Genomic DNA, 23,689 nt, shown 5'->3' with positions numbered 1-23,689 from the left:
ACGTAACAAACGCACCAAAATTATCTTTATCAGCATGGTTGGGAATCCATGTTAGCATAGGAGCATAATCTGCTAAATTTAGTTGCGTCTGACTGAACCATATGTCACTTTGAAGTCAATAAACAGATAATGTGTCTGCAAGTTGTGTTCTCGAAACTTGTGGAAGATTTGGTCTAAGGTATCTGGCCCCTGTAGATCGTCCGATAATCAGTGAAAACCGCACTGGTATTTACCAACAAAGGCAAAGTTTTTTTTTGAATTCAATGGAACTGATAAAATTATCTGTCTACTCTTTCAGTTCCTCTTGCTATCAGAATGTTCGTGGCACTTCAGTACAATAACTATTTTTTGTCAGACATTTTCAATGCTCAAGAAGTTTTGAATTGGTAAAAATATGTAACTTCGGCTTGCAAGTTCCAGCGCAAAAACTTGCAACCAGTGCTATCTAGAATTAAGTTAAGTTTTTTTTTATATGGTGTTATTGAATAGTATTAAATGATAATAAATGTAGAACAAACTGAGAATGCATTTTTGAAGACATAAGTGATTCATAGATAATCTAGAACTTTTCAATTGATCTTTCCTATGTTGGATCTTGGATCATGTTTTTCAATGATTACATGGAAAACTTTCTATATTATTGTTCGACATTTTGAAAACTTGTTGATATGTAAATTAGATAAAATCGCTTTCCATTTCTCGGAACGTTTTATAAAGCTGCTCCCACCTCACGTCTGGTATTACTGAGTGTAGTTGCTGTAAACGCCTTCAATTATCACTCGTTTATCTTATATTTTGCCCACAATCAGTACCTCTGTAACGCGTCAGCGTGTTTTTTTTTTTTTTTTTTTTTTGTTATTGCCACGGGGGTGATTAACGTCAACATTGTACTTATCACGTGATCCATCTATTTTCGGGACGTGTAATAATTTCGCCGCTTAGTAGAGAGCAGAAATACCAGATGCCCCTTCGGAGAAATATATTTGCGCAAAATTTGGACTGCTTAAACGGACACTAACAAGCTCGAACGAACGTTTATTGGTTATAAAAGTAAACTACAACAGCGCACTGAAAGCCGATAGAATTTAATTTTAGATCCAATGCTGGTGTAGTCTCAAGTATAAGTTTAACTTATTCTTTTTCGGAGGAAATTATGGGCTTCAGTGTACTGATTCAAGGTTTTCTTTTTATCGTGCAAAAAAAAAACGTCTGTTTGGATTAATCTGAAGTCCCATTGGGAGGTTAATCCGTTGACGTCATACAAGTGGAAAGTTTTACGTCTCTACTCGGCCATAATGGTGCTGAGTACAGCACTGCGGAAAGAGCATTAAACAGTATGTGTGAAGCTGGTAATCGATTTGATCTATGACAGCATCGCACTGTTGCAATTGACAGCTGGAGGAGAGCCTGTGTTGTGTGTGGGGATTTAAAATTCAATGTTATCGAGAAAACGTGATTGCTCTTGTGTCAATGAAGTGACTTAAATCTTCTCTACGAATCACAGTGCAATCGCATTTTAATTGAAGTTATGAAACCTTCTATTTATTATTGTACTTGAGTCTGTGTGTGTAATTCGTTCTTTTTACCCTGGGGCGAGCAGCTGGTAGTACGCTTGAATTGTTTTACTCTTTTTGTTAGATTTAATGAGTGCCATTAAATCTCAAATCATTATCGAACGCTGATATTACAACAGCAAATAATCTTATCAGTTGATGGTTTGTTTGTACAGATTATGTGCTGTAAACAGCCGGTTTTTCACAAACTGTTGGCATATCCATTCCCGGCAGTTGAAATACGCTGCTGCCAAAATAGCTTCACTCTGAATTTTTTTAAAATACATTGGAAACAGCACGTCTACTACAAACAGAGTAGAACTCACAAATCAACTGACGTCTTTCGGCTACTTATGACTGTACTAAATCTGGAGAAGTGAGAACTTAAAATTTAAAAAACCTGTAACTTAAAAGTAAAAAATAAATGTCTAACATCTTTACGCAAAATGAATTTCTGGATTAAGTAGCGTTCTTTCTGAACTCAAAAAAAAAACGTAAGTTTAGAAAAGTATTGTTTAGAATAATTTCGTAACTTGCTCTTTCTAAGCACTTTTTATCATATTTCTCATCAAATTCCAAAAGGAAAGAAAATTCCTCCAAGATCAAGCTTGCGTCTAGTACTCAGAGACCAGTGGACCAGCTTGCGGACCAGGCAAAACATAACATGCAATTCACCATAATTTTCTATTTCAAGTGTATAACTAAAAACCTACCTTTAGACTGATGGTTTTCAGCTCTGCCAGCAGATACAAATCCATGAAATATTCTTGACAAAACAGACACGCGCCCTTACGTCTGCCGTCTATCGTGGAAGCCTAGAAGCGAAAAACAAACGAAAAAAAACTAATTAGAATAACTCAAACATGAGATACCTGACGTAAACATCTGGAGCAACCGGTTTACAACCCCCTCCCCCTTCCGACTATAACCACCCGTGTCGCGAGAAGGTGATCGAAATCATTTCACCTGTTATCGAAATTCTTTCTATAAACTGTGCCCTTATCTGTAGGCGATAGTCGCCGCGACCGACGATGGCGATCGATGGCGACATGATTGAACTTAATTGCTAATTGCTTTTCAAACAACGTACAGCCTTCTAATAACTACCCAACCCCGTGCCCCCTTCTACTCCATTCACAGAAAAGAAGGAGGCCAAGAATTTGATGATCTAATTATTATTGCTTCGATCGCAACAACAACAACGGTTTGCAAAACAAATTATTTGAATGGTGGTGCTCGCCGTAGGTCGACTGGGGCAAGAACGCGCGAGCGTGATCCAACGAGCGGTCGGTTATCGACGATGATAACAAGCTCCAACGTTTGGAGTAGTAGTAGGTATATCGGTTGCGTCGTTCGGTGCCTGAAGTGCTGGGTCCTTGCCTGATAAGATAAGCGCTAAACGATAAACGTGCCACGATAACGATTGAAACAATTCACATAATTGTCGAAATTCGGCAAAGCTTTACACTCGAACGTGGCCAACAACCACGTGGGAGTGTCATTTTTCCGTTGGATTTCATAAAACCGGATGACACGATTCTGTCACCATTCCGGGTAATCGTGTAACTGTGTCGCTTTATGAGGAAAGGTACGAGGCGACCGACCTCGAGAAGAGAGCTTTATGATGCATTTCGTGATCAAGGCTGTAACTGTGTCTCACTTTCGCGCGCTCGTTTGACCATCGTAGGTTCCGTCCGGCGGTGATTTTCATTATGGGAAATAGTCACGAATCAACGGTGTAATAGCTAGGCGGCGCTACAGCTCTAGAGCTCAAGCTAAAATGAAGGCAACACAACACTGGCAGGCAAAATAGTGCAAACCAGCAAAACAAAGAAATGCGGATGATGGCTAGCGATGATGGGTTATGGCGGTGCCATAGAGGAGCCCTTCAGAAAATCGTATTTATTGCTATCGCTAGCTGCCGGGAAAGGAGAAGCATTTAAAAAAGCACAGTTACAACCGCATCAGATCACGGGAGGAGAGGACAGAGGAAAGGTTCGTAGAAGAAGCCGTGGTTGAGGATGAAAACAAAAACCGTCGAAAACGTGGTTGAACGAAACGGGGAAATAGCGAAGCTCGAGTCCATAACAATAACAAATCCGAGCCGCCTGGATGGGCACGAAGGCAAAATGCGCATAGCGCACCCGCTCGCTCCTACTCTAGTCACGGGCTTGGAGAGAAAAATGGCAATCATAATCCGTACCCCTTAGCAAACCAACCCCACAAAGGGCCGCGCGTCCGATTGTTAATTCCATTAAAGCGCTACAAATGTCTTTGTGTTGTGGTTTACACGCAGTCAAATTTCGACGCTGCCCTTTTGCTTCGACGCAGGCGGTCACCATTTCTCTTTTACCCAAGCAAGAAACATGATTCGGTAGCGGGTTTTATTCACCCTAAAGGCCATAAAAAACCCCCCGGGGGAAATTGGTTATAAATCGACATTTTCTGTTGACATTAACCTCCAAGGAACGATAGATGAATTGGTTGGTATTATCGGCGGTAGACCTTCGACAATTGACTAGTCATCAGCTTTGGAAGTGCATCAAGGTGCATTTTTTATGGACTCCATATGCAAAACCATAACCGCAAGGTTGACGTTGCCTACTTTTAGAAAAAATAACCACTCTTCTTTCAATGTATTGTTTAATTGTTCTGAGAAGGACAGTTTGTTGTTTCATCTAAAATCGGATACGTTGATAGGAAATTGCTGCTGAGATGTGACCATCCGTTGCACCATCCACTAGTGATTTGACCGATCAAGAAAAATCAGCTTTTCATGTTTCATGCATCATCTAACTTTGAGAACAAGTCTGCAAGTCTAGTAAGGGATTTCACTGATTGTCTATAATCGTTTATACGTTAATTTATAGCGTATATAAAATTGTCTTCTTTTTGTCAATCAATTCGTTTGGTATATGGAATTAATATCATAGCCCCGAGTTATTGGAAAAAACACCCAGAAGCACTATACTTAAATCGATTGCGTAAAAAAGCACTGCTTGCTTGTTACTTTGTCAAACCAAAGCCCATTAAATCACCATTACTTCTTCAGGTTAGATCCTGTACAGAATAGCAATCTATTAGCATAGCTTCAGAATAAAATCAGCGGCGAAAAAAATCTCCACTGCTAAGGATGACGCCAACCGGGCAAAGCATTTAAAACTCGCGCTTGTTAGCACGGTACAGTAATTTACCCATTCAATTGTCATGTTCTCTTCTCTAGATGGGACACTGGACGACCGGACTAAGATTGCCGAGCATCTTGGGCGGGTTGGAGGGGACGAAGTGTGCGCAGTACACACTAACGTTCATATTTCTTACATGACGTGGTCAAAGCAGTCACGGCTACCACCGAGTCCCCCTTCCGCGGTTGTTAAGAATGAGGTTCGTATAGAAGTCGCAAAGGTCAGATCGACGTACGGCGGAACGGGGAGCAACTAATTGCACAGCTGACACACACACGGCTCGCCTATAATTATAGGGAAACTTCGTAGAAATTGTACGGCACCAGATTCGCTCCTCAAAGAGAGGGAGGGGGAGGGAACATAGTCACTCACGGTTACGTAATAAAATTCGTTTCGTGACGCCCACGAGGAACGCTTTCATTTTGATGTATCGTTCGGTGCCCTGCGTCACCGAGCATCGGACACACCGTTGTTCAGGTATTTCGCGAACTTCACTGGAATTACTTCGATTTGCATTGAAATGTTTTTTTTTTGTATGAAACAAGCAACGCTTATGAGTAGTAACTTGAATAGTGAATTGGAGGTGCGAATTTGCGAAGCTAACCGCTCGAGGACAATGACTTCGCGCGCCACTCTGGGTGCGACGACGTCATGTGACGTGACATGCTTTCAGCAAAACGGGTGTGGTCACTGTGCCCGGGTCTGCCGTGTTGATGACTCTGCACGTAATTCATGTTAAATCCATCGATCGAACGATCGATTGTTTGGTTCAACGACCATTGCTGTAACATTGCTCGAGAACACGAGCTGACTCCGTGCATCACGTGAATCCGCGGGTTGTAAACGAGCAAGTCGCTTGTAGGCCACTTGCCCTTTTTTCTGGTGATGTAAAGTCATCCTTTCCCGGTAATCAAAACAAACCCACTCAAGGGCCTTTCGCCATCTTCGGAGAGTGGCACAGCACAACAAAACGTTGCATAAATTTCATACGAAAAAAGAGCGATCAGGTCTTGTGTGCGTTGTGGCTTTCAATTATTTCAGCTATTGTATTCAATCATTATAATTTCCTTCGCTCCATCCTCTCGTTACCTCAGCTGCTGGTGCCCTTTCCGTCGCACTCGCGGAGACATTGGGCTGCTGCTGTAGCTAAGTACATGCAGCTTTCGGTTGAAAGTCAGTCATGGCTGCTGCGGGTTTGCTGATTGTTTGTTGCTCGGCTTTAGATCTGCTCAATTCCGAATATGTGATGTGATGTGCGCGATGACCGTTTGGCGCAGCAATTCGTACATGTAAATAAACGTTTCTCGATTGTTGCCTGCCTGCGGCTAGCACCGGACAACCAGCAGCGTCGTCTGGGTGGGGCCGCAAGGAGGGGCCGTTGTTGGACTATGTTGAATGGAGAATTTGAATGTGCAACAATAACAAGCGGCTTTGATCGGCAGCAGCAGGCAGGCGCACACCGTGAAGGTTATTGAAATTCGACGATTGCACATACGCGCATACCGCCGGGCGAACGCGGACGGACTCATTCACTTCACGTTTTTCTGCTTCAATTGGAGCGGCGATCCGAGGAGTGAATGTTTGCTGTCGAGGTATTTGACCTGGTTTATGACGAAGAAAGTATGAATTGATTGAAAAATGGCTGGGCCTCTCCTAGAGTACACAACCGTAAATGTTTCAATCAAATTGAAAGCGAGTCTGCTTGTCATTCAGCTTGCGTCGAGTCAACTTCAGTGTAGCGAATTTTCATGATCTTCGAAGTGCTCAAACAAATTTCTTTTTTTTTTACTAGTTCCAAAATTGTGTTCTGCGTTCCCAGTTTTCAGTAGCATCAATAAACCAAACTATTATAATCTTCTACCATGTGATGTTTATTGGCTTCGATTGCAATCAATTAAAACGCAATTTAAATTTCTAAAAAGCCATTGTTTTTTTTTCGCCATCAACTTTCAGCACTTATGACCGGTAACATTCGTCGAGAGGAATTCCCGTACTATGTCCCGCAATGTCCTCCTTTTCACTGCTTTCATTTCCACTTTACACTGTTTCAACTTCTTGTTTATCGAATCATTGCACCGATTTGAGAGAACAATGTCTTGATAGGCTGTGCAGTGCTGTTATTGTCCCCTCGTAATATCAAAAAAGTGAGTTTTTCAACAAGGACCATCGCGTACTAGAAACAATTCTGTGAAAACTGTTAGCTTTTCCACATAAACTATGTCTACAGCAATCGCTACTTCTCACCTTATCGAATTGATATCAGCCATTTATTTAAATGTTTTCCATCGACTGGGGGGCGAGACTACGGATGTGTAAACCTTAACGTTTTCCACACAGCCTTACTCGATCGTCGCACGAGGCTTTCCTGCGGGCACACGCATTGTTACCGGGCCAATCTTTCCGAGATGCGCACAACCGGATAAGCGGCGGTGAGCGAAAAATTTGTCCCGGCCATTGTTGTGTGGGGAGCTCGTTCGCTCCCACAGCGAAGGGTCATTATCGGAGCAGTCGATCGACGCCGTTGAAACTCGCTCTGCTAATCTATCACGTGTACCTTTGCGCGTAACGGCGGTCTGTGTGTGTGGTGGGAATCGTTTTTCCTACTGCTGCCACGGTCAGTTGTCTTGCACCATTACGTGGTCAATTAATTACTTCCGATGCCTACACTACCAATTCCGTTCCGGTGAAAAGTCAGGCAAAGCACTTCTTCTAGGGCATTGTATTGTGAGACGCGAGCCACTGACCGTCGTCGCTTGTGGTAAACACAAAGAAGGAAAACTTAATTGAAAATCGATTCGACAGAGGAAGTGCCTAAATCCGGAAAGGAAAGCTGCTAATTCTTCCATCTAGTACCGTTTTGTCGTGGTTCAGTACGTCGCGCATAATTGCGGGCTTCCCGGCCGGCGGCCATAGGTGAAGGTCACCGGATGGATGTTCTGCTTTCACTTTCGCTTTCCATACCAATACTCGCGATAATGATACAGCAGCTGCACAGAGTCTGTCCGGTTACTTCGCGCGGTGTTGTGAGTACTTGTTGTGTTTCACAAATTTTTGGACCCATCGAGTGGTGATTTGTAATTGCCGATGAAGCTGATGGTGATGATAATCGGTTTGTGGCAGCTTATCTTCGCATGGAAATATTATCAGCGATCAACGCTCGGCTCTCCGCCATCCTCCTTTTTGCTGCGCATCTTCCGTGGCCACTCGTGCATTGTGTTACGATGCATTATCACGGACTCTAACACATCACATGATTAGACTGCCCGCGAGCGCGAGCCTCAAGTGCGTAAGGGGCCTGCGGAGTGGCAGGAAATAATTAAGCTTAACTGATGAGTATGCAAATGGCGTACTATTATCCACTTTGTAACGAGTCGGTATGTGAACACAGCATAACTCGCGGTGATGAGCTTTTCGAGCCGGACCATTAGGGGCGCCAATGATGGCGTTTAAATTAGTGAAATTCGCTCCGCTGGGACATAAACAAAACGGATGGAATTGAGCTTAGGCTGAATTTGACGATTGTCCATCATTCCTGATGAATCACATTTGCTGTTTGTAAAACAGCCCTTTAAACCATCGTCGCCCGGAAGACGTGGAATCGGTCGGTGGCAGCGGAATGCGTTTCACTTTTAATCCTGCTTTCGTGCAGTACTTGCTGAAGCATGTTGCTCGTGAAAAAATATGTTAGACATGCAATTTCGTTACTCATCGAAGCATTCTTCTTCGTTTCGTCGTTACAGCAGTGGTTGTGTGGGCAAGAAAGAGAGGGTGAAGGACACCCCCTTGTTTTGGCACCTGCAACTGCATTCATATACCAGCTCTACTCCAAAGGGATGCCGCTGCTGCCCTGCACGGCAGCCAATTTCGTCCGGTGTGGCCATCATCAACATTATCATGCGCCATCTTCTTCCGAAAGCCGTAAGTAGTATTGAGGCACGAGAGATGCATGGTCCGAAAAAGTAGCGATTTGTTTTCAGTTGCACGCCCACTGGGCCAGAACGTTATAAACAGTACGCTTCGGCAGACCAGGGATTGGTCAGTGCTCGTCACCTCTCCGGAAGATAAAATATCGAAATGTGCAAAGGAATTCGAAGCGCTATCTGAAAAAGAAAATAAACCACTAGAGTACTTCAAACTTCAATGCAATCTTGTGTTTAAAACAATGTTGCTTTTGAACCCCTCTCTCGCTGAGTTTGTTTACACATGACGGTTTCGGTGCACAGCAGTTAACAACAAACTGTTTCAGTTTCAGTATTTCTTTTAATTAGCCACCTTGTTTGTGCTCTGGGTGACCCGGCTGATATAAACATCAACCGCACCAGCACCAGCACCAAAGTCAGAGGATGTGTGCATTGTTGTTGTGTTTGCACACCCGGTTGGCCTGGCCCGCATGATTTACACACACTGCGAACAAGAAGGCGCATATGCTCCGGAAAGAATGATGTCATTATACTCAACTCAAACTCAAAGAAATGAGTTGCAAAAATATGAGAAAACAGCAACACCTCCGATGCTGTCCGTCTTGTCAGTTTTCAGTCGTTGCACCGTGAAATTACAGCAACGCATTTGAGTCATACCCGGAGGTTTGTACGGCAACGAAACAGAAAATATTACGGTGCTCCTAAAGAAGTTGTATGATTGCAAAATGATTGACATTTTGAATTACTGACATTAGCATCAGAGTTTTGAGGGAAAATAGAATCCCAAAGTTTACCACCAGAAGATTCAAATTTGAGACGATCCATTTGACATAAATACTGAAAAATTTAGAAAGCTACCTTAAACTCGTTTAAAAAAAACGCAAAAAAGTTACGCAAAGTTTAGCGTAGATAACCAAATAAAAAAATAAGGAAACAGTCAATGAAAAAATTAGAGAATCCTAAAATTAAATTAAAATAACAAAATTAAGACACATAAATAAAAGCCTAGTTATCAGAATTGTTAAAAGAAAAAAAAATATGGAAACAATTGGGAGTGACAATAAATAATGGACTGAAAATAATGAGATATCACACACACAGAAACACTAAATGAAAAAAAAAAATAAAAAAAACCCGCATGAACCAGATAGCTAGCTGATTAAAAATAAAAACAAACAAAATCTGAAATAACCTTACAATTTGGTAGGAAAATATGAACAAAAGCTGAAGAAGATTGAACAAAATAAAACAAAGTGAAAATAGAAAAAAAAGCATGTAAGACACATACAAAGACACGTACCTTTTTTTAAGAAAGAAGTTTGAAAAGATAAACGAAAAATAGAATGAAGCCTAGCATATGTAGATATAGCAGATAGCAGATCATAAAATGATATAAAAATAAATTAAATAAGATTTTAATTAAAAAATAGAGACAATATAAGCTTCAATTTTTGTTCACCTAAAAAAAATAAAAATAAAACCAAACTCAAAAAAAAAAAGCAGCAAACAGATTCAGTGTCGTTTTTGACGCACGTGGTTGAAGAAAGCAGCAAATCGTGTGAATCTTAGGTGCTTTCAAAAAAAAAACACAGCGGTGAAATCTGAAATATCTCTCCTGAGAGAAAATAAACTAAGCTGAGCTTTCTCATACGAAAGGACATTACGCACAAAAACTACACAACAGACCTCACTGCAGTGCTCTTACAGTGGGTCTCTTAAGCATATACCAAATGAGGAGAGCATCTAGGTAGGAAAGTATATTGCGTTTTTGTCGAGTTTTTCTGCGTCTCGAAACTGAAAAAAATAATCTAGGCGCAACTCCGCATGGCATATTTCCACGAAAAAGCCAAGTCGTTTATATTGTATTATCTTATCAGTGCGCACTACGGTGTACAACCGTGTATTCTCACAAATTCATTATCGATATTATTTTTGGCACATTTAACAAGTACAACGATACACCGTGTCCCAGTGCTAAGTCGATAAAATTTCTAGCTCGAAAAGATCCTTGACTCGATCGGGAATCGATGGTCACCTACGAAAGGTGGAAAATCAAAAGACGCAATCACGAAACGCAGAATATTTCATAAGGCAGAATCACAAAAGGCAGATTCGATTTTGGTTATGTACTTTAATAATATTATGTCATCTGTTTTCTCTTTAATAACACACACTCGCGGCCTTTGGCTGATTCTATTGTCCAAGTGATTATACACTAGAAAATCAGTAGATCAGTCGTTTGTATGCGAGAGGCCGCCGCTTCCGATGACGGGTCGGCGGCCAGCTCGGACTGCGGAAACCACGGCAGCTTTGTGCCGCCTCGGTTCCTGTTTTCGCCGCAAGAATTGTTTTATGTTAATTATACCCAACAAGTCGTTGAGACTAGTGTATTCCTAACATCGGAAAATCACTGTTCGCGACGCGGTGAGAGCCTTGAGGACCTAAGCCAAACCAGTTTGCGCGTTTCGGATTTAATGATTGGGTTTGATTTGCACTTCCCGCTTGAACTGGCCATTGCTTGCGACCAGTTATAAAGTCTGGTTATCAAATAATAATAAATAATAAATGTAGAGTAGCAGCTTCGGTATCGTGACCAGGATTCGCACCAATTTGCCATCACGCTCTGGGCTATCGGGAGTCAGGTTTTGCTTCTAGTGATTCTGCCTTTCGTTCCCTTCGAAATTCTGCCTTTTGAAATATTCTGCCTTGTGTGTACGGTCATAGAATTCTGCCTTTCATGATTCTGCCTTCTGTGGCGAACCCGGAATCGAACCCGATACCACAACCGTGTGGGAGAGCTAGCCGACCGACATGGCTAACCACAGAGCCACAGGGACCACGAAATGAAGAGAACTTAGTAAAGTAAACATTTAAAAAATAAACAAAAATAAGGCTAAGTACAGAGATACCAGATAGCAAATTCAGGGAAAACGGCGAATAAAGTGTGAAATCAGACATAACTTTGAAAATTGGTGAAATTGAAAAAAAGAACGCAGTTTGTCTGCAAACGAAACAAAATTTTGATGAAGGTAAGTATACTGCCGCGCATAGCATGTGTGGCGACTATCATCACCATACCTTATATTAACACTCACGCTCAACGCCGACACTCTCCGCACACGATAATCCGATAACACAATCGGTCGCTCACTCGATCTTACGATTTTGATACCAGATCCCACACTCTCTGTACATATCCCTTTTAGTAATAAACTGACGATCAACCTAATCAGTCGTCGATTATAATTATCAACATATCCGAGAAGTTCCCCAAACATGTCAGTCCCACCTGCATTTTCAGCAAGCCGAGAAAAACGCGTTTTTATATGATTTTAAAACATTGCTTCTCACGAGATGGGACAATATGTTTGGATGTTTTCCAGCAGTTTTCCAGAACAAAGTTATTGAGCTCATCCATTGTTACGAAACTATGCATTGTTAGCTACCATTTACGCGTAATAACTCAATTTTACTGAAAATGAAAATGGGACTGACTTGCTATGCGCGGCAGTATAGCAACAATAAACGACAAATTCGAGTAAACGAGATCTAAGATTAGAATTACCGGGGTATATACCTTATTAGTTTTCAAAAAATCGTAAAATAATATATTACATCATCTTCAACTTCTTTAGAACATTTTCACAAATTTTCATAGAGACCTGAGCAACAGGGAGAAAGTTAGAGCGATTTTAAGCGCGTCTCGTAACGACCACATAAGCTTAACTTATAAGCTAATACGCGCTTATCTCGGATATTTGGCTTAGCAAACTGAGCATTTTTCACAGCTCTCCACCTGTCCTTTTTACACCCATGAGTTACATTCTAAAAGGGCGTATGCCTTTTAGCATAGGTTTTATTCGAAGCATTGTAGCCCAGAAGCCGTTGGTTGTATAGAAAAACTGTCGGAGAATGAGTTGTAGGGAATTAAAAGTGCACCATTGAAAAAATATACACTGTACGAAAAAAAATTTTTTGACCAAAAAAAATTAAAAAAAAACATTAAATTTCAATTTAAGAAAAAAAGAGTTGAATTTTTTTTTATTTTTTTAAAGAAACTTGACGTTAATACGCAACTTTTTAAAAAAAGTCTAGGATGGAGAAATGAAAAATATTTTTTTTATGGTAGAATAATTTTTTTATAAAAATTCTAATTTAAACAAATATTTGTGTTCTGATGATTTTAAAAGATGCAGAGTCATTCTGAATCAAAAAGCTCTTGGTAGTAAACAGTTAAATGTTCTAAGTGATATAAATATATATAAGAATCGTTAACTACTAGAATGAGCACGAATGTCATGTAATCAGCATAACACCCCAAGAACATAAAAAAATTACAAACAACTTAGTATATTCTTAACCCTGTGAACGACTTTGTCTAAAGTTGATCTAATTTTTCGGAAGACAAACTGTACCACTTTCAAGTAAGGATAAGGCACATTACGCTGACCATTGCGTCACTATCGAGGACCACACTGAAGTCTGAAGTAGCATGCCTAATGTGGAAACATTTAGGAAATAGATGTTGTTTTTCTTTAACAACCTTCCATTCGTTAAAAGTCATACTTTTTGTTCCAATTACTCGAACGGTGCAACGCACCCCTTGGAATTGTGTTTTGCTGCTCGCTCGAAGCTTCGAGACGATTAAGCCCAACTTATCGCAATCGGTCATAAACCACAAAACGCGAAGCGCGAAATAATAAAAACATACACTGCAAACTCGTATGCCGGGGTTTAAATGTTTCGTTTAGAAATAATGATGATGTACACGGATAAGAAGACGTAAAGCCCCGGACCCTAGCTGCCAGAGGGGGGGGGGGGGGGGGTTAGCCAACCGCTGGCGCGACTTTCGTGTCAGTAAATTGGCACGGAAAAGTAATAGTTTACTTGCACTTTTTTCCACTGTTCCACCTGCAACAGGTGGTGCCAGTGTTGATAGCTATCAAGCATTGCGCCGGCTTTGCACACCACGTGGGCAAGAGTTTCGCGGAAGGTCGACCCACAACAACGGGGTACCAACTATAAACGCAGCTGGCAGCAACGCGCAGAGGAGGAAGACACACGCTACTTCACTCGAGAGAGCGCGAGAGCCTATAAAGTTCACAACATATTTTGCTTCGAGTATGTATTTGTGTATGTGTGCACAAGCGTGCGGAATGTAGTATAACCACAGTGCGATTGTTTCAATCAGACCAAGTTGATGAGTGTGTGTTTGTGTCTGTGTGCGGGAACCAACAGGCAGGCTTCGGGCTGTCATTAGGATTAAGTCGCGAATGTTCGAGGGTCTATTTTGGGGCGAATGAAACGCACGCTCAAGAATTCCGATGATTCATTGTTTGGCCAGACAACCGGCGGTCGCACTTCAGCGACGACGTTTTTGGAAGACAAACAAAATCCCGCGCCAATTGGTTGGCAAGGTTGAATTCATTTTAATATTTTAGCCATATTTGGATGAGTGAGTATTTAAACATCCAGAAACTGTTGCATCACCACCCGGTCGGTGATGATTGGCCGTTGCACATTCGATTTTTACGTGCATTTTGTTACTGCAAACACGGCGCGGCGGGACTATTTTGCTTGGCATTAGCAATGGTTTGCTGCAAGCATTTTACTAACTATAAGGCGAATCAAGTGTTTGTTTGTTTGTCTGAGCGGGTTTATTTGCGTTAGGCTCTGTTGATGACGCAAGTGCCTGTTACATACATGTGCGTGGAGTCACGGCAGGAACGCAATAATTTAAAAGGCTTAATGGTTATAAAAGGGCTTTAGAATTAGCTTCGCATTTGAACAGGATTTTGCTTTACTATTGGCAATTCATCGGTCTCCTTATTTTTTGTTTTGTTTTATCTCGCTCTGATGCATTTTTCCTTTTGTTTTATATTGGCTCCTAATTTTGCATTTCATTCTCAAATCTTCAATATTCTTCTGATGTGTTATGCTAGTTTCTTTTTAAGTTTTATTCCTATTTTCATTTAATTTAATGTATTTGGTTGCCTGGCTTGTGAGTTTGCGTTTTCTTTCGAGTGCCTAACTTACTGAAAAACTACCTACCAAGAGTAACACTTTAAAACATGTCCTGCTGCTAGTAAATTTCTCCATCGTTATCGTATATAAATAATCTTTCAATTTAATAAAATTATACCCTTATTATTGACGGAACTGTAATGAAAAAAATAAATGATCAGAGTCTTCAAACCACTTTGCAGCTGGTGTCTAAATTGATTGAATGGCCACATCTGCTATCCACAGCCACACACTCTGTAGCTAAGAACTGCACGTACATATGCATCGGAGGAAAAAAAACTACGCCAAAACGTGACTTAATTTGCCTTTTCAATTCGTGTATAACTGTATACAGAAATTATGTAGAGAAAAATGGATGAGCCACGGGGAATAGGGTAGAGACAGATTAAGGCGAAAACAGACAATTAAGCCAACAGCAGCGCGGTAGTGCAGCTCTAAAGCGACCAGGTTTCAGACACTGCCGCTGCCGGTTGTTCGCTATAGTGTCGCGCTTTTATGGCCTATGTACGATACGAGAGGTAACACTTGAAATCGTGAGAAGTGGAAACATTGAAGGAATGGTCGTACTGAGTACAAAACAAACCACGGAACTGGGAGCGGCGACGGATGGCAACGGCGGCTGCATGATCTGCTCTGAAAGTCTTCTGAATGTGATCGTTTGTTGTCCGATGAGGGTCGGTACGCGGTGACGACGACGATGGCGGTTATGGCGGTCTTAATGCAGCCTTTCGTCGATTCTCGTCACGTTTAAGTGGCAAATTAGAAGACCGTCCACCGCTCGAAGGTTGAGGGTTTGTTGTTTTTTCGATTAGCACATAGATTTGGAAATGGTCTTGCGAAGGGCATCGACTCGGAAAGACGTTGCCTTCGCTCTTCGTTTCGGCTATCGCCGACCGCGAGGAACGACACTAACGAAACAATAAATCAATCGTGTGACACTTTACAGAGTTTAAAAACACAAAAGCCCGGTGCAATCATCATCACTAACACACATGGCCGATAAGAAAACGCGTTTCGTTTATCGCGCTGCTCTGGAAACGGTGTCATGCGTATGGCAAAAAACACAAACGTCGTGGCTGCACACAATAGCTGGGTTTGTTGTGTGCTGCCACAAATAAAAGTCGAATGGTAAGTAACGGAAATACGGTGACACCACACCGGGGTGTCACTTCGTTTGCCTGTCCTGCTGCGTTCTCTACGGTGACAGCGGCGCAGATGTCAACAGCGGTGACGCATCAGTCTGCATGCCAAGATAAACGCTTGTGACACGTTGCCTTTTTCTCTTTCTCTCACTTTTAATTAATAGCTCGGATCGAAGAATGCTCCAGCGGATGACACTCCGGACCTCGTTCAATAATGCGGAACGGAACGCTGACAAAACAGAGCGAATTTTCATTTGCCTTTGCGGCGTTTAAGGTGACAATACACAAGATAGACATCTGAAAATTCCATGGGACCTTATCGCATAAAATCGCGTTCCCATGCCAAACGACAAGTCATCCCAGTATTGAAATATTTCAAATTTAATTAAAAATAATTGGAAATGTTTACTGTAACATGCCCTTTTCTTGAAACATTCGTAATTTCAACCGTGGTTGATAAGTTCTTGAATATTCTGGTGCAGCAAACTTGTCTATCAATTGTTAAATCTCGCGCCTCACGCCTGAAAAAATCCAGAAACGTCATTAAATCTGGAAGTACAAAGTTAGCAGAACAAATTAGATGCCATTTAAGTACTTCAGGGTGGCGAAAAAAAATCTCACATCATAAGTTCCCTGATTTGCCCTGATATTCCCTGAATATAATATTAATTTCCTTGACATTTCCCTGATTTTCACTGATTTACCTGATCGAAAATTGAATTCCCTGATTTTCCAGGTTTTCGACACCCTGTGCTTCTACGCAGGAATTTTTAACTAATTAGATACCTTTTCCATAAAATATATTTTTCTAAAAATATTTCTTTGCTAGCTCAAGTAAAAATATAGCATCGAATGATCACTGAATTTTCATGCCAGGGGCGACTCGTCTATAGGTGCAACCTGTGCACTGCACACTGGGACGCCAGCAAAAAATATATTTCAAACGCAAATTTTAATTTATATTTAATTGGTTTTCATTTTCACTTTTAAATAGTATCAGAGAAAATGACTTGCGTGATTACGCGGACATGATTGTGACTACTTTCCCAAATTGTGATTTAAAGAATTCTCAGTTGAACAGGCAGGTTCAAAAGGCACGAGTCGCCCCTGTTTCATGCAATAAACTATTTTGTCTGTTGACTGTGTATTTCCAGTTTTAAGGACATGATCTAATTGTGTCTCCGATGGCATGATGTTTGGTCAAATAAAGTACTAGGAAAGTAATTTTCCTAAAAAAAATATCACATCCCTCAGATCATTGGATGGCCAATTTTTTACAACTATGAGTTGTTTTTTCAGGTGTAGGCCGATTTTTTTTTGAGTTGTTGCGGGTTTTTCTGAGGCGCATCTGACACCTTTGGCATTAATGCGACATGAAATAACAAACATAAAAATGCGTCCAACATTTAGTACACTGCAACCTGCGCATTGCACACGGGGATGCAAGGCAAAAAATATATTTCAAACACAAATTTTTATTCATATTTCATTTATTTTTAGTTTTACTTTCAAATAGTAACAAATACAATTACTTGCGTGATAACGCGAACATGATTGCGTTTACTTCCCCAAACTGCGATTTTCAGAATTTGTAGTTGAACAGGCACGTTCAAACGCCACGAGTCGCCCCTGACTTTAAGTATAAATAGATATATCAACCTCTGAAATGTTTTTAAATAATCTGGGTTCCGTCAATCTTTCCTAACGTACTTTACATTCAAATAACTAAAATTTAGATAAAGCGTGTTGGGCATTTTGTCTTGTTTCATTTTATGATTTTCCTTGGTTTTTAAAAATATTGTTACATTTAGACATTTTTTGTGCGATTATCATGGAGTCGGCGTATTAAGACTATGTGTCGAGTGTATCCTAAAAATGGAGGCCAATTTAAACCAACAAAAAAATAACTTTAATTCATATTAATTGGATGCTACTAGTGGTAAATGCTTTCATCGCGCGCGTCCGTTGTCTGTACAGGATCGTGGTGATGAAAAAAAAGATACTCTTTGTCCGTTTTTTTAATAAGCGAGCTACGCGCGCAACATTGTTTGCCACGGTGCCACAAACAACAACACAAACCTTCCTTTCCACCGCAGTCGCGGAGATGCAGAGATGAACTTGATCTCGGCCTGACGGTGTACAAGAACGCATCGTAAATCAGAGCAGGTCCGCTCTGTCGATAAAAATCGTAAATAATTTGATGACTAAGCAATAAATACCTTTCAAAGTTTCGCGCCTACCGAAGTGCATTTGTTGTCGCGAGGATACTAATAGTAATAGACAAACAGTCAAACGTTTGGATGCTTCTGATGGTAAATGGCGGGGTTTGACAAAAAGATACTCATCGTTCCTCGCCATAATGGGTTAATTTTGCGCGCAATACTGTCAGATTCAGCCGCTGACACAACCCTTTCTTTCCTTCGCAGTCGTGGAGATGCAGAGGTAAACTCGGTCTCTGATATTGCTGTTATCGATCCATACAAAACGATAGCTACTGAATTGTTGTACACTGAAGATGGTAATCTAATCTCAAGTGTGCATATATGTGGCTCTTTTTGCAACTTCACTAGCTCAGATCGATCACGAAGAAGCAACTACGAAATGTGTAGTCGTCAAGCTCAAGCGCAGCTCAGCTCAAAACCGTAGTCATGCATTACTTTCCATAGCTCGTCTCGATCGACTTTATTAGCATTGGGCGATACGGTGGAGAGTATCGATACCCGGAGATCCAAAAGTATCGAGATACTCAAAATATCAGACAAAAAGTATTGATACCAGAAGTATCGATACAATAGCCGAGAACATTTTTTGAATTTGAGTAAACACAAGGAAGCTTCAATCAAATGACTTTATATACAAAAAATACAGGTAATGCAGAAATTCTGAGCTTTGGCAAACAAATGAACTAAACAATTTATATCTATAAGATTTGTATTTACCGGCCAATTTGGCAACTGGGTTTCACATGTCAAAGGGGCCAGTTTTTTTCTCAAATCGCAATGTTTACTGACTTTTCATTTGACTCGTATAACCGGTGTTAACTATGAAAGTACTGGAAAATAATAAAATGCATCGCAAAAACCGTAAAGATGTTTAATTTTATGTTTATGTTTAATTTTAAATACTTTCTCCACAATAGATCATTACTTTGTTAGCAATATAAATGGTTTGTGAACCTCCGGTTTCAAATCATTGCCAAACAAACAATTTTATTGGATAACGATTTGTTAAGCTATAATTCAGCCGAAATCCACTAAATAATAGCATATTGAGCTGTAAATCAACAAAATTGTTTGCTAATTGTGATAATGCAATTTCGGAACATTCTTATTAATTGTCTAGTAATAGACCGCTCCAATCGTGGATGTTTTGGTGCACTTAACACCGAGTAAGTCGGATGGAGAATGAGGTTGAAATGCTTGCATTGATTGCGAAATTTTTATTTACTTTCGCTGACTTGAAAGTTACTTTATTCCTACGCGGATTATGTGATTTGTTTAAGGATAGTATCTTACAAAATGAATATTTAATTTCCAGTACCGAGCAATTCAAAAAAGACTATATTTTTCGATTAGCTCAACCCCGGTAGAGTAAAGCAAGAATCGTTCATGAGGCGAACAACCCGAATTTAAGGGTGGCCACTCAGAACCCGAAAATAAATTCCCGGTTTTCCCGGTTCGTTCAAACATTTTTCCCGGTTAATTGTACTTCTGTATTCTGTAGTAGTTTTTCATAAAGTTAAGGATTGAAAAAGCGTGACTTTCGATTTACATCCCAAAATGCTCAAATACACTTCTTGAAGGTGTTTAGCCTTATTGAAATCAAAAGATATTGTCGCAAAAAATTGAAAAATGTGACGGACGTCATCTTTCCCGAGAGGAGATGTTGTCTACAAGTATCTTATAAACAACGCATATAATACTAATTACCGGGTACTCCTAGGCCAAATTAAGTTTGTATTACTTCTGCTGCCTTTCTATGGGTGTCCGCGAAAAGTTTTGCCTTCTATCGTTTAAATAGCACGGGCCGTGATATTCTTCTTCCGGGCTCCCCCATCTTGATCTGACTGATCCTTTTTCTTTGCTTTCAACGATTCAACATATCGGCTATGTAAAATACGAGCGTAATGGATCGACGACTTGGTGATATTAATTTCGTCTCCTCCACCGACATGATGTGCATCATACACCAGGTTTTTTCCCGGTTTTCCCGGTTGGGTGGCCACTCTGGAATTTAGTGTGCGTGACTAAGTTGTCAGAAAGATCTATAGAACAAGAAAAACGTATGGCGTATGTTCTATATTGTATCTGACTGCAATACCTCTCAATGTGTTGTTACCTTTCTTGTTCGTTTGGCTCAGATTTTGACAGTTCGTAAGGTTCACAACATCCTCTCCGTCTATTTCTCCATCTGAGTTTTGCTAGTGCAAATAGACTTGTGTGATATTTATACTGAGAATGACAACTTTTCAGTGGTTCCAGTTGGTAACAACTATGCATAAAAGAATATAGATACAAATATCGCGGATTTCAGTATTGATACGATTAAGCATCGGACTCTTGCGTATCGATCTGGAAAATCGAAATATTGCCTCAAAAGTATCGACATTTTTGATACCGATACAATTTCGCTTATTGCTAGATTGTATCATTGCTGATATGAAGTCCACGAAGACGCGATGTGCGGGTACTAGGGTGACAATGCAATGTATGGCAAAAATGAATTTTAAGAACCGACCATGTAAATTTTGTTTATTTGCCTAAAATAACAACCTGTGAATGAATTGTCCAAATGTCCATTTTCAAGGGTTAAAACATCGAAACTTTTAACAGTGTCTCGTCAGGAAGGAGCACGCAGTTCTCGGTAGCCTGTGGATCGTGCAACTGCCGGATGTATTTCCGAAGAAGAGAGCTTTGTCGTGTGTGTGACACCTTGGATAGTTTTGAGCGCACAAATACTTTTATTAAGTGGTGGTCTGAATCGATATCCGCACCCCGAAGGGAGCCTTTGTTTGTGATGTTTGAGAAAAACCGGCCATCGGAGAAAACGTGGTCGATTTGGTTTGTTGTTCGATAAATGGCTTTATGAAAATCTTTTCGGGGGGAAAATGTACTTCTAATCACCAGACCTCGGGAAACCGCGAACTTTAATGCACCGATGGCTGTTGTCGTTCGTGTCGTTGTGTAGGCTGTGACTCACAGCACCAGAGATGCCATAACTGTTTCGTGTAGTTCTGTACGGAATTCTCCTAGACTAGTACATCTGTAGAAATGCAACAAATCCGTACATCTACGGAAAATTCCGCAACAAATCCGTACATCTACGGAAAACAGCCTGTGAGGCCCTATTATCGGTTATGGACATTCATATCCTCTTTAGCAATCTTGATGTCCCGTGGCGAGCACCTGTCGTGCCTCTTCTGTGTGGTCCAATAATGTTGTGGCTTGACAAAAATCAACTCAAAATTGTTCCAGAGCAGCATAGAATGTTTAGATCGGATTACCCCTTTGCGATATAAATATATAGATTTAGATGGATCATAACGTACTTCTCTGTGGTACGCGGATATGGCCGATAGCCTTTTTATTCTCGCTAATTAGTATTGTTTATTTAACGCGGAAATTGTCTAATTTGATTACGGAAATTGAATCGGAATTTCGAAAAAAAAAAGAATTTCAAGAAGAAAAATCTGTTTACATACTGCGTATAAAATATTTTTTTGCTGGAAAATCCGTTGAATCCTAACATTTACATTTCGAAACCGTGTAAAATTATTAGATCGTATGAAAAAATCACGTGAAGCCTATAGGCAGGTCCGAATTTAAGGTGGAGCGAAAGAGACAAATGCTCCGGGCCTTCCGACACAAGGGGCCGCCTAGTCCTGGGCCAGACGTGAAGACAGAGTGATGACAGAAAGCTCGTCACCTTCCAGCGAAATTTCTCTCTTTTGATCGATTAGAAAATGCATGCAATTGTCGGTATCGATTTTTTTTATGCCAAATGTCTTAGAAAACATTAAACGTCGAGATCTGGTGTTACCTCGAAGAAAAACATTTAAAAAAAACGACCTTGGACCTTGAAGTGTGTGTTTTGTGCTGGGGATCTTCCTTATTCACACCAGTGAATGTGGTAATTCATAATCTATTTTTCTTAAAAAAACCAAAATCATTTGAACAGTTCATAATGATATTAATGATTATTACGAAGTTGGTCGGTACATTTTTTCTCATACTGTACTTATTCAGTTATTTTATTCAGCAATAATATTCATCTGCTTTGACTTCTTGGATGCTGGTTAAGCCAAAGGCCAGTCATGGTCTAAATACGTGAATTTGTACGCTGCGCTTCGTAGTCAGCATTTTCGCTAACAATCTTCGATTATCTCTAACATCTCTAGGCAAGGAAAATGTTGAACACGTCAAGCAGGAAGAAGACCAATCCCACTTGAAAGAAGAAAAAAAGCCTTACCAGAGCATCCAAAGTGTACTGCAAATGCCCATTTCAGGCACTCGCATTCACACAGACACACACACCAGCGCAAACGCGAACCAACCTAAAATAATGATGAATATGGCCAGCCTCTGCCGGTCGGTCGTTGGGGCCGCTGCCGAGAAGTCAACTGCGCGCGGCCCACTGTTGCAATACCAACGACGTCGACGACGACCGACACGATGACAACGACTGTAGGGGACTCCTGAGCAAAACCGGTTTCTTATTTTGCGCTTGCCAATTGCGGGACGCAACAAAATTCCCTTTCATTTCGTCGTCTATCAGCCCGGCAACTGGCGAATAGATGCGACGATTTTCGCTTCGCTTCAAATGGGATAGGATGTTGTTGTTAGCTTGTGCAGTTTGTTCCAGAATTGATTAGAACACTGCCACATAACTCTGCATTCAATCCGTGCCATTCGAAGTATTCTATCGATGACGAGGGCGCGCGCGCTCTGCTCATGGACGCGCGAATCGTAGAGTGGTTCCCAAATATGGGCACACACGTTATGGGGCGGCATGCCTTCTGGCCTGCTGTGTCTATTCTGCTACGGCGGCACCCAGAACGGGTCACCACACACCACCGCCAACCAAGGTATGTGAGAAAAAGCTGGATCCAGTTGCCATATTGGGCACCCGTTTCACGGTTTTTTGTTTTGTTCGTCTCTTCTCTTCGGTAATACCTACTGGAGTCGCCGCTTCGCACGCTAAACTAGATATTATTATCTGGACTTCAAATCTTGCTGTCCGTGGTCTTCTAGCGTTTAAAGGTTCAAATGCAGCCGCCGAGATTGCTTGGGCTGTGGGTTTTCATCATGATTGGCTACCAGCTCACGTAGTAGAGAAATGGATGAATGGGAGATTATATCCATTTTGACTTTTATTTTGTTTCACAAATGCGTCTAGCGATTTTTTTTGTCATTTCACAAGAGACACAAGGTGTGCGCATGCAATGTAGAACATTCAGTGCCAGCCTTAATATTTATTTATTCGAGCATCAGTATAGTATCAATAAGATCGTAGCTCTAGCCCCTCAACTGTCCTGTGCTATTATAAGTTGGCTGCAAAACCTGTGTCCAATATACAGCAAGATCAAGTTTCCCCTGTGAAATGTTAGTAGGTACCTAAACTTTGCTTTTCTTTGATCATCTGAGTCTACAGTGCTTTGTTAGAATATAACATAAAAACATAAATAAAAAATACCAGTTTGGTACTTCTTTCTGACGTCTGGGTTAGGGAAATGTATGGGAAAAGGGACCAATCCAAGCATTGCACAAAGGTTGGAAAATTAAGATTTGAGGTCAAATGCACAGGTAGTAGTTCATGAAATCGTCGATATCGAAAACTTTTTTTTAATACTCAATGTCTTAGATTTT

At 40.9% G+C, this 23,689-nt stretch overlaps 1 protein-coding gene across 2 annotated transcripts in view; it reads right to left on the bottom strand.

The window, feature by feature from the left end:
• The window catches only part of LOC129727404 (chloride intracellular channel exc-4), a 42,303-nt gene that overhangs the window by 15,242 nt on the left and 3,372 nt on the right, over positions 1–23,689 (bottom strand). For both annotated transcript variants that reach the window (XM_055685230.1, XM_055685238.1), the window contains exon 2: positions 2,267–2,368. In XM_055685230.1, the coding sequence (XP_055541205.1) occupies positions 2,267–2,368 (102 nt within the window). The remainder of the gene's footprint in view (positions 1–2,266; positions 2,369–23,689) is intronic.

Source organism: Wyeomyia smithii, chromosome 1, assembly GCF_029784165.1.
Source record: "Wyeomyia smithii strain HCP4-BCI-WySm-NY-G18 chromosome 1, ASM2978416v1, whole genome shotgun sequence".
Classification (NCBI taxonomy): domain Eukaryota; kingdom Metazoa; phylum Arthropoda; class Insecta; order Diptera; family Culicidae; genus Wyeomyia; species Wyeomyia smithii.
Note: the sequence above shows the minus strand (reverse complement) of the source record. Positions and strands in the feature narration are given on the sequence as shown.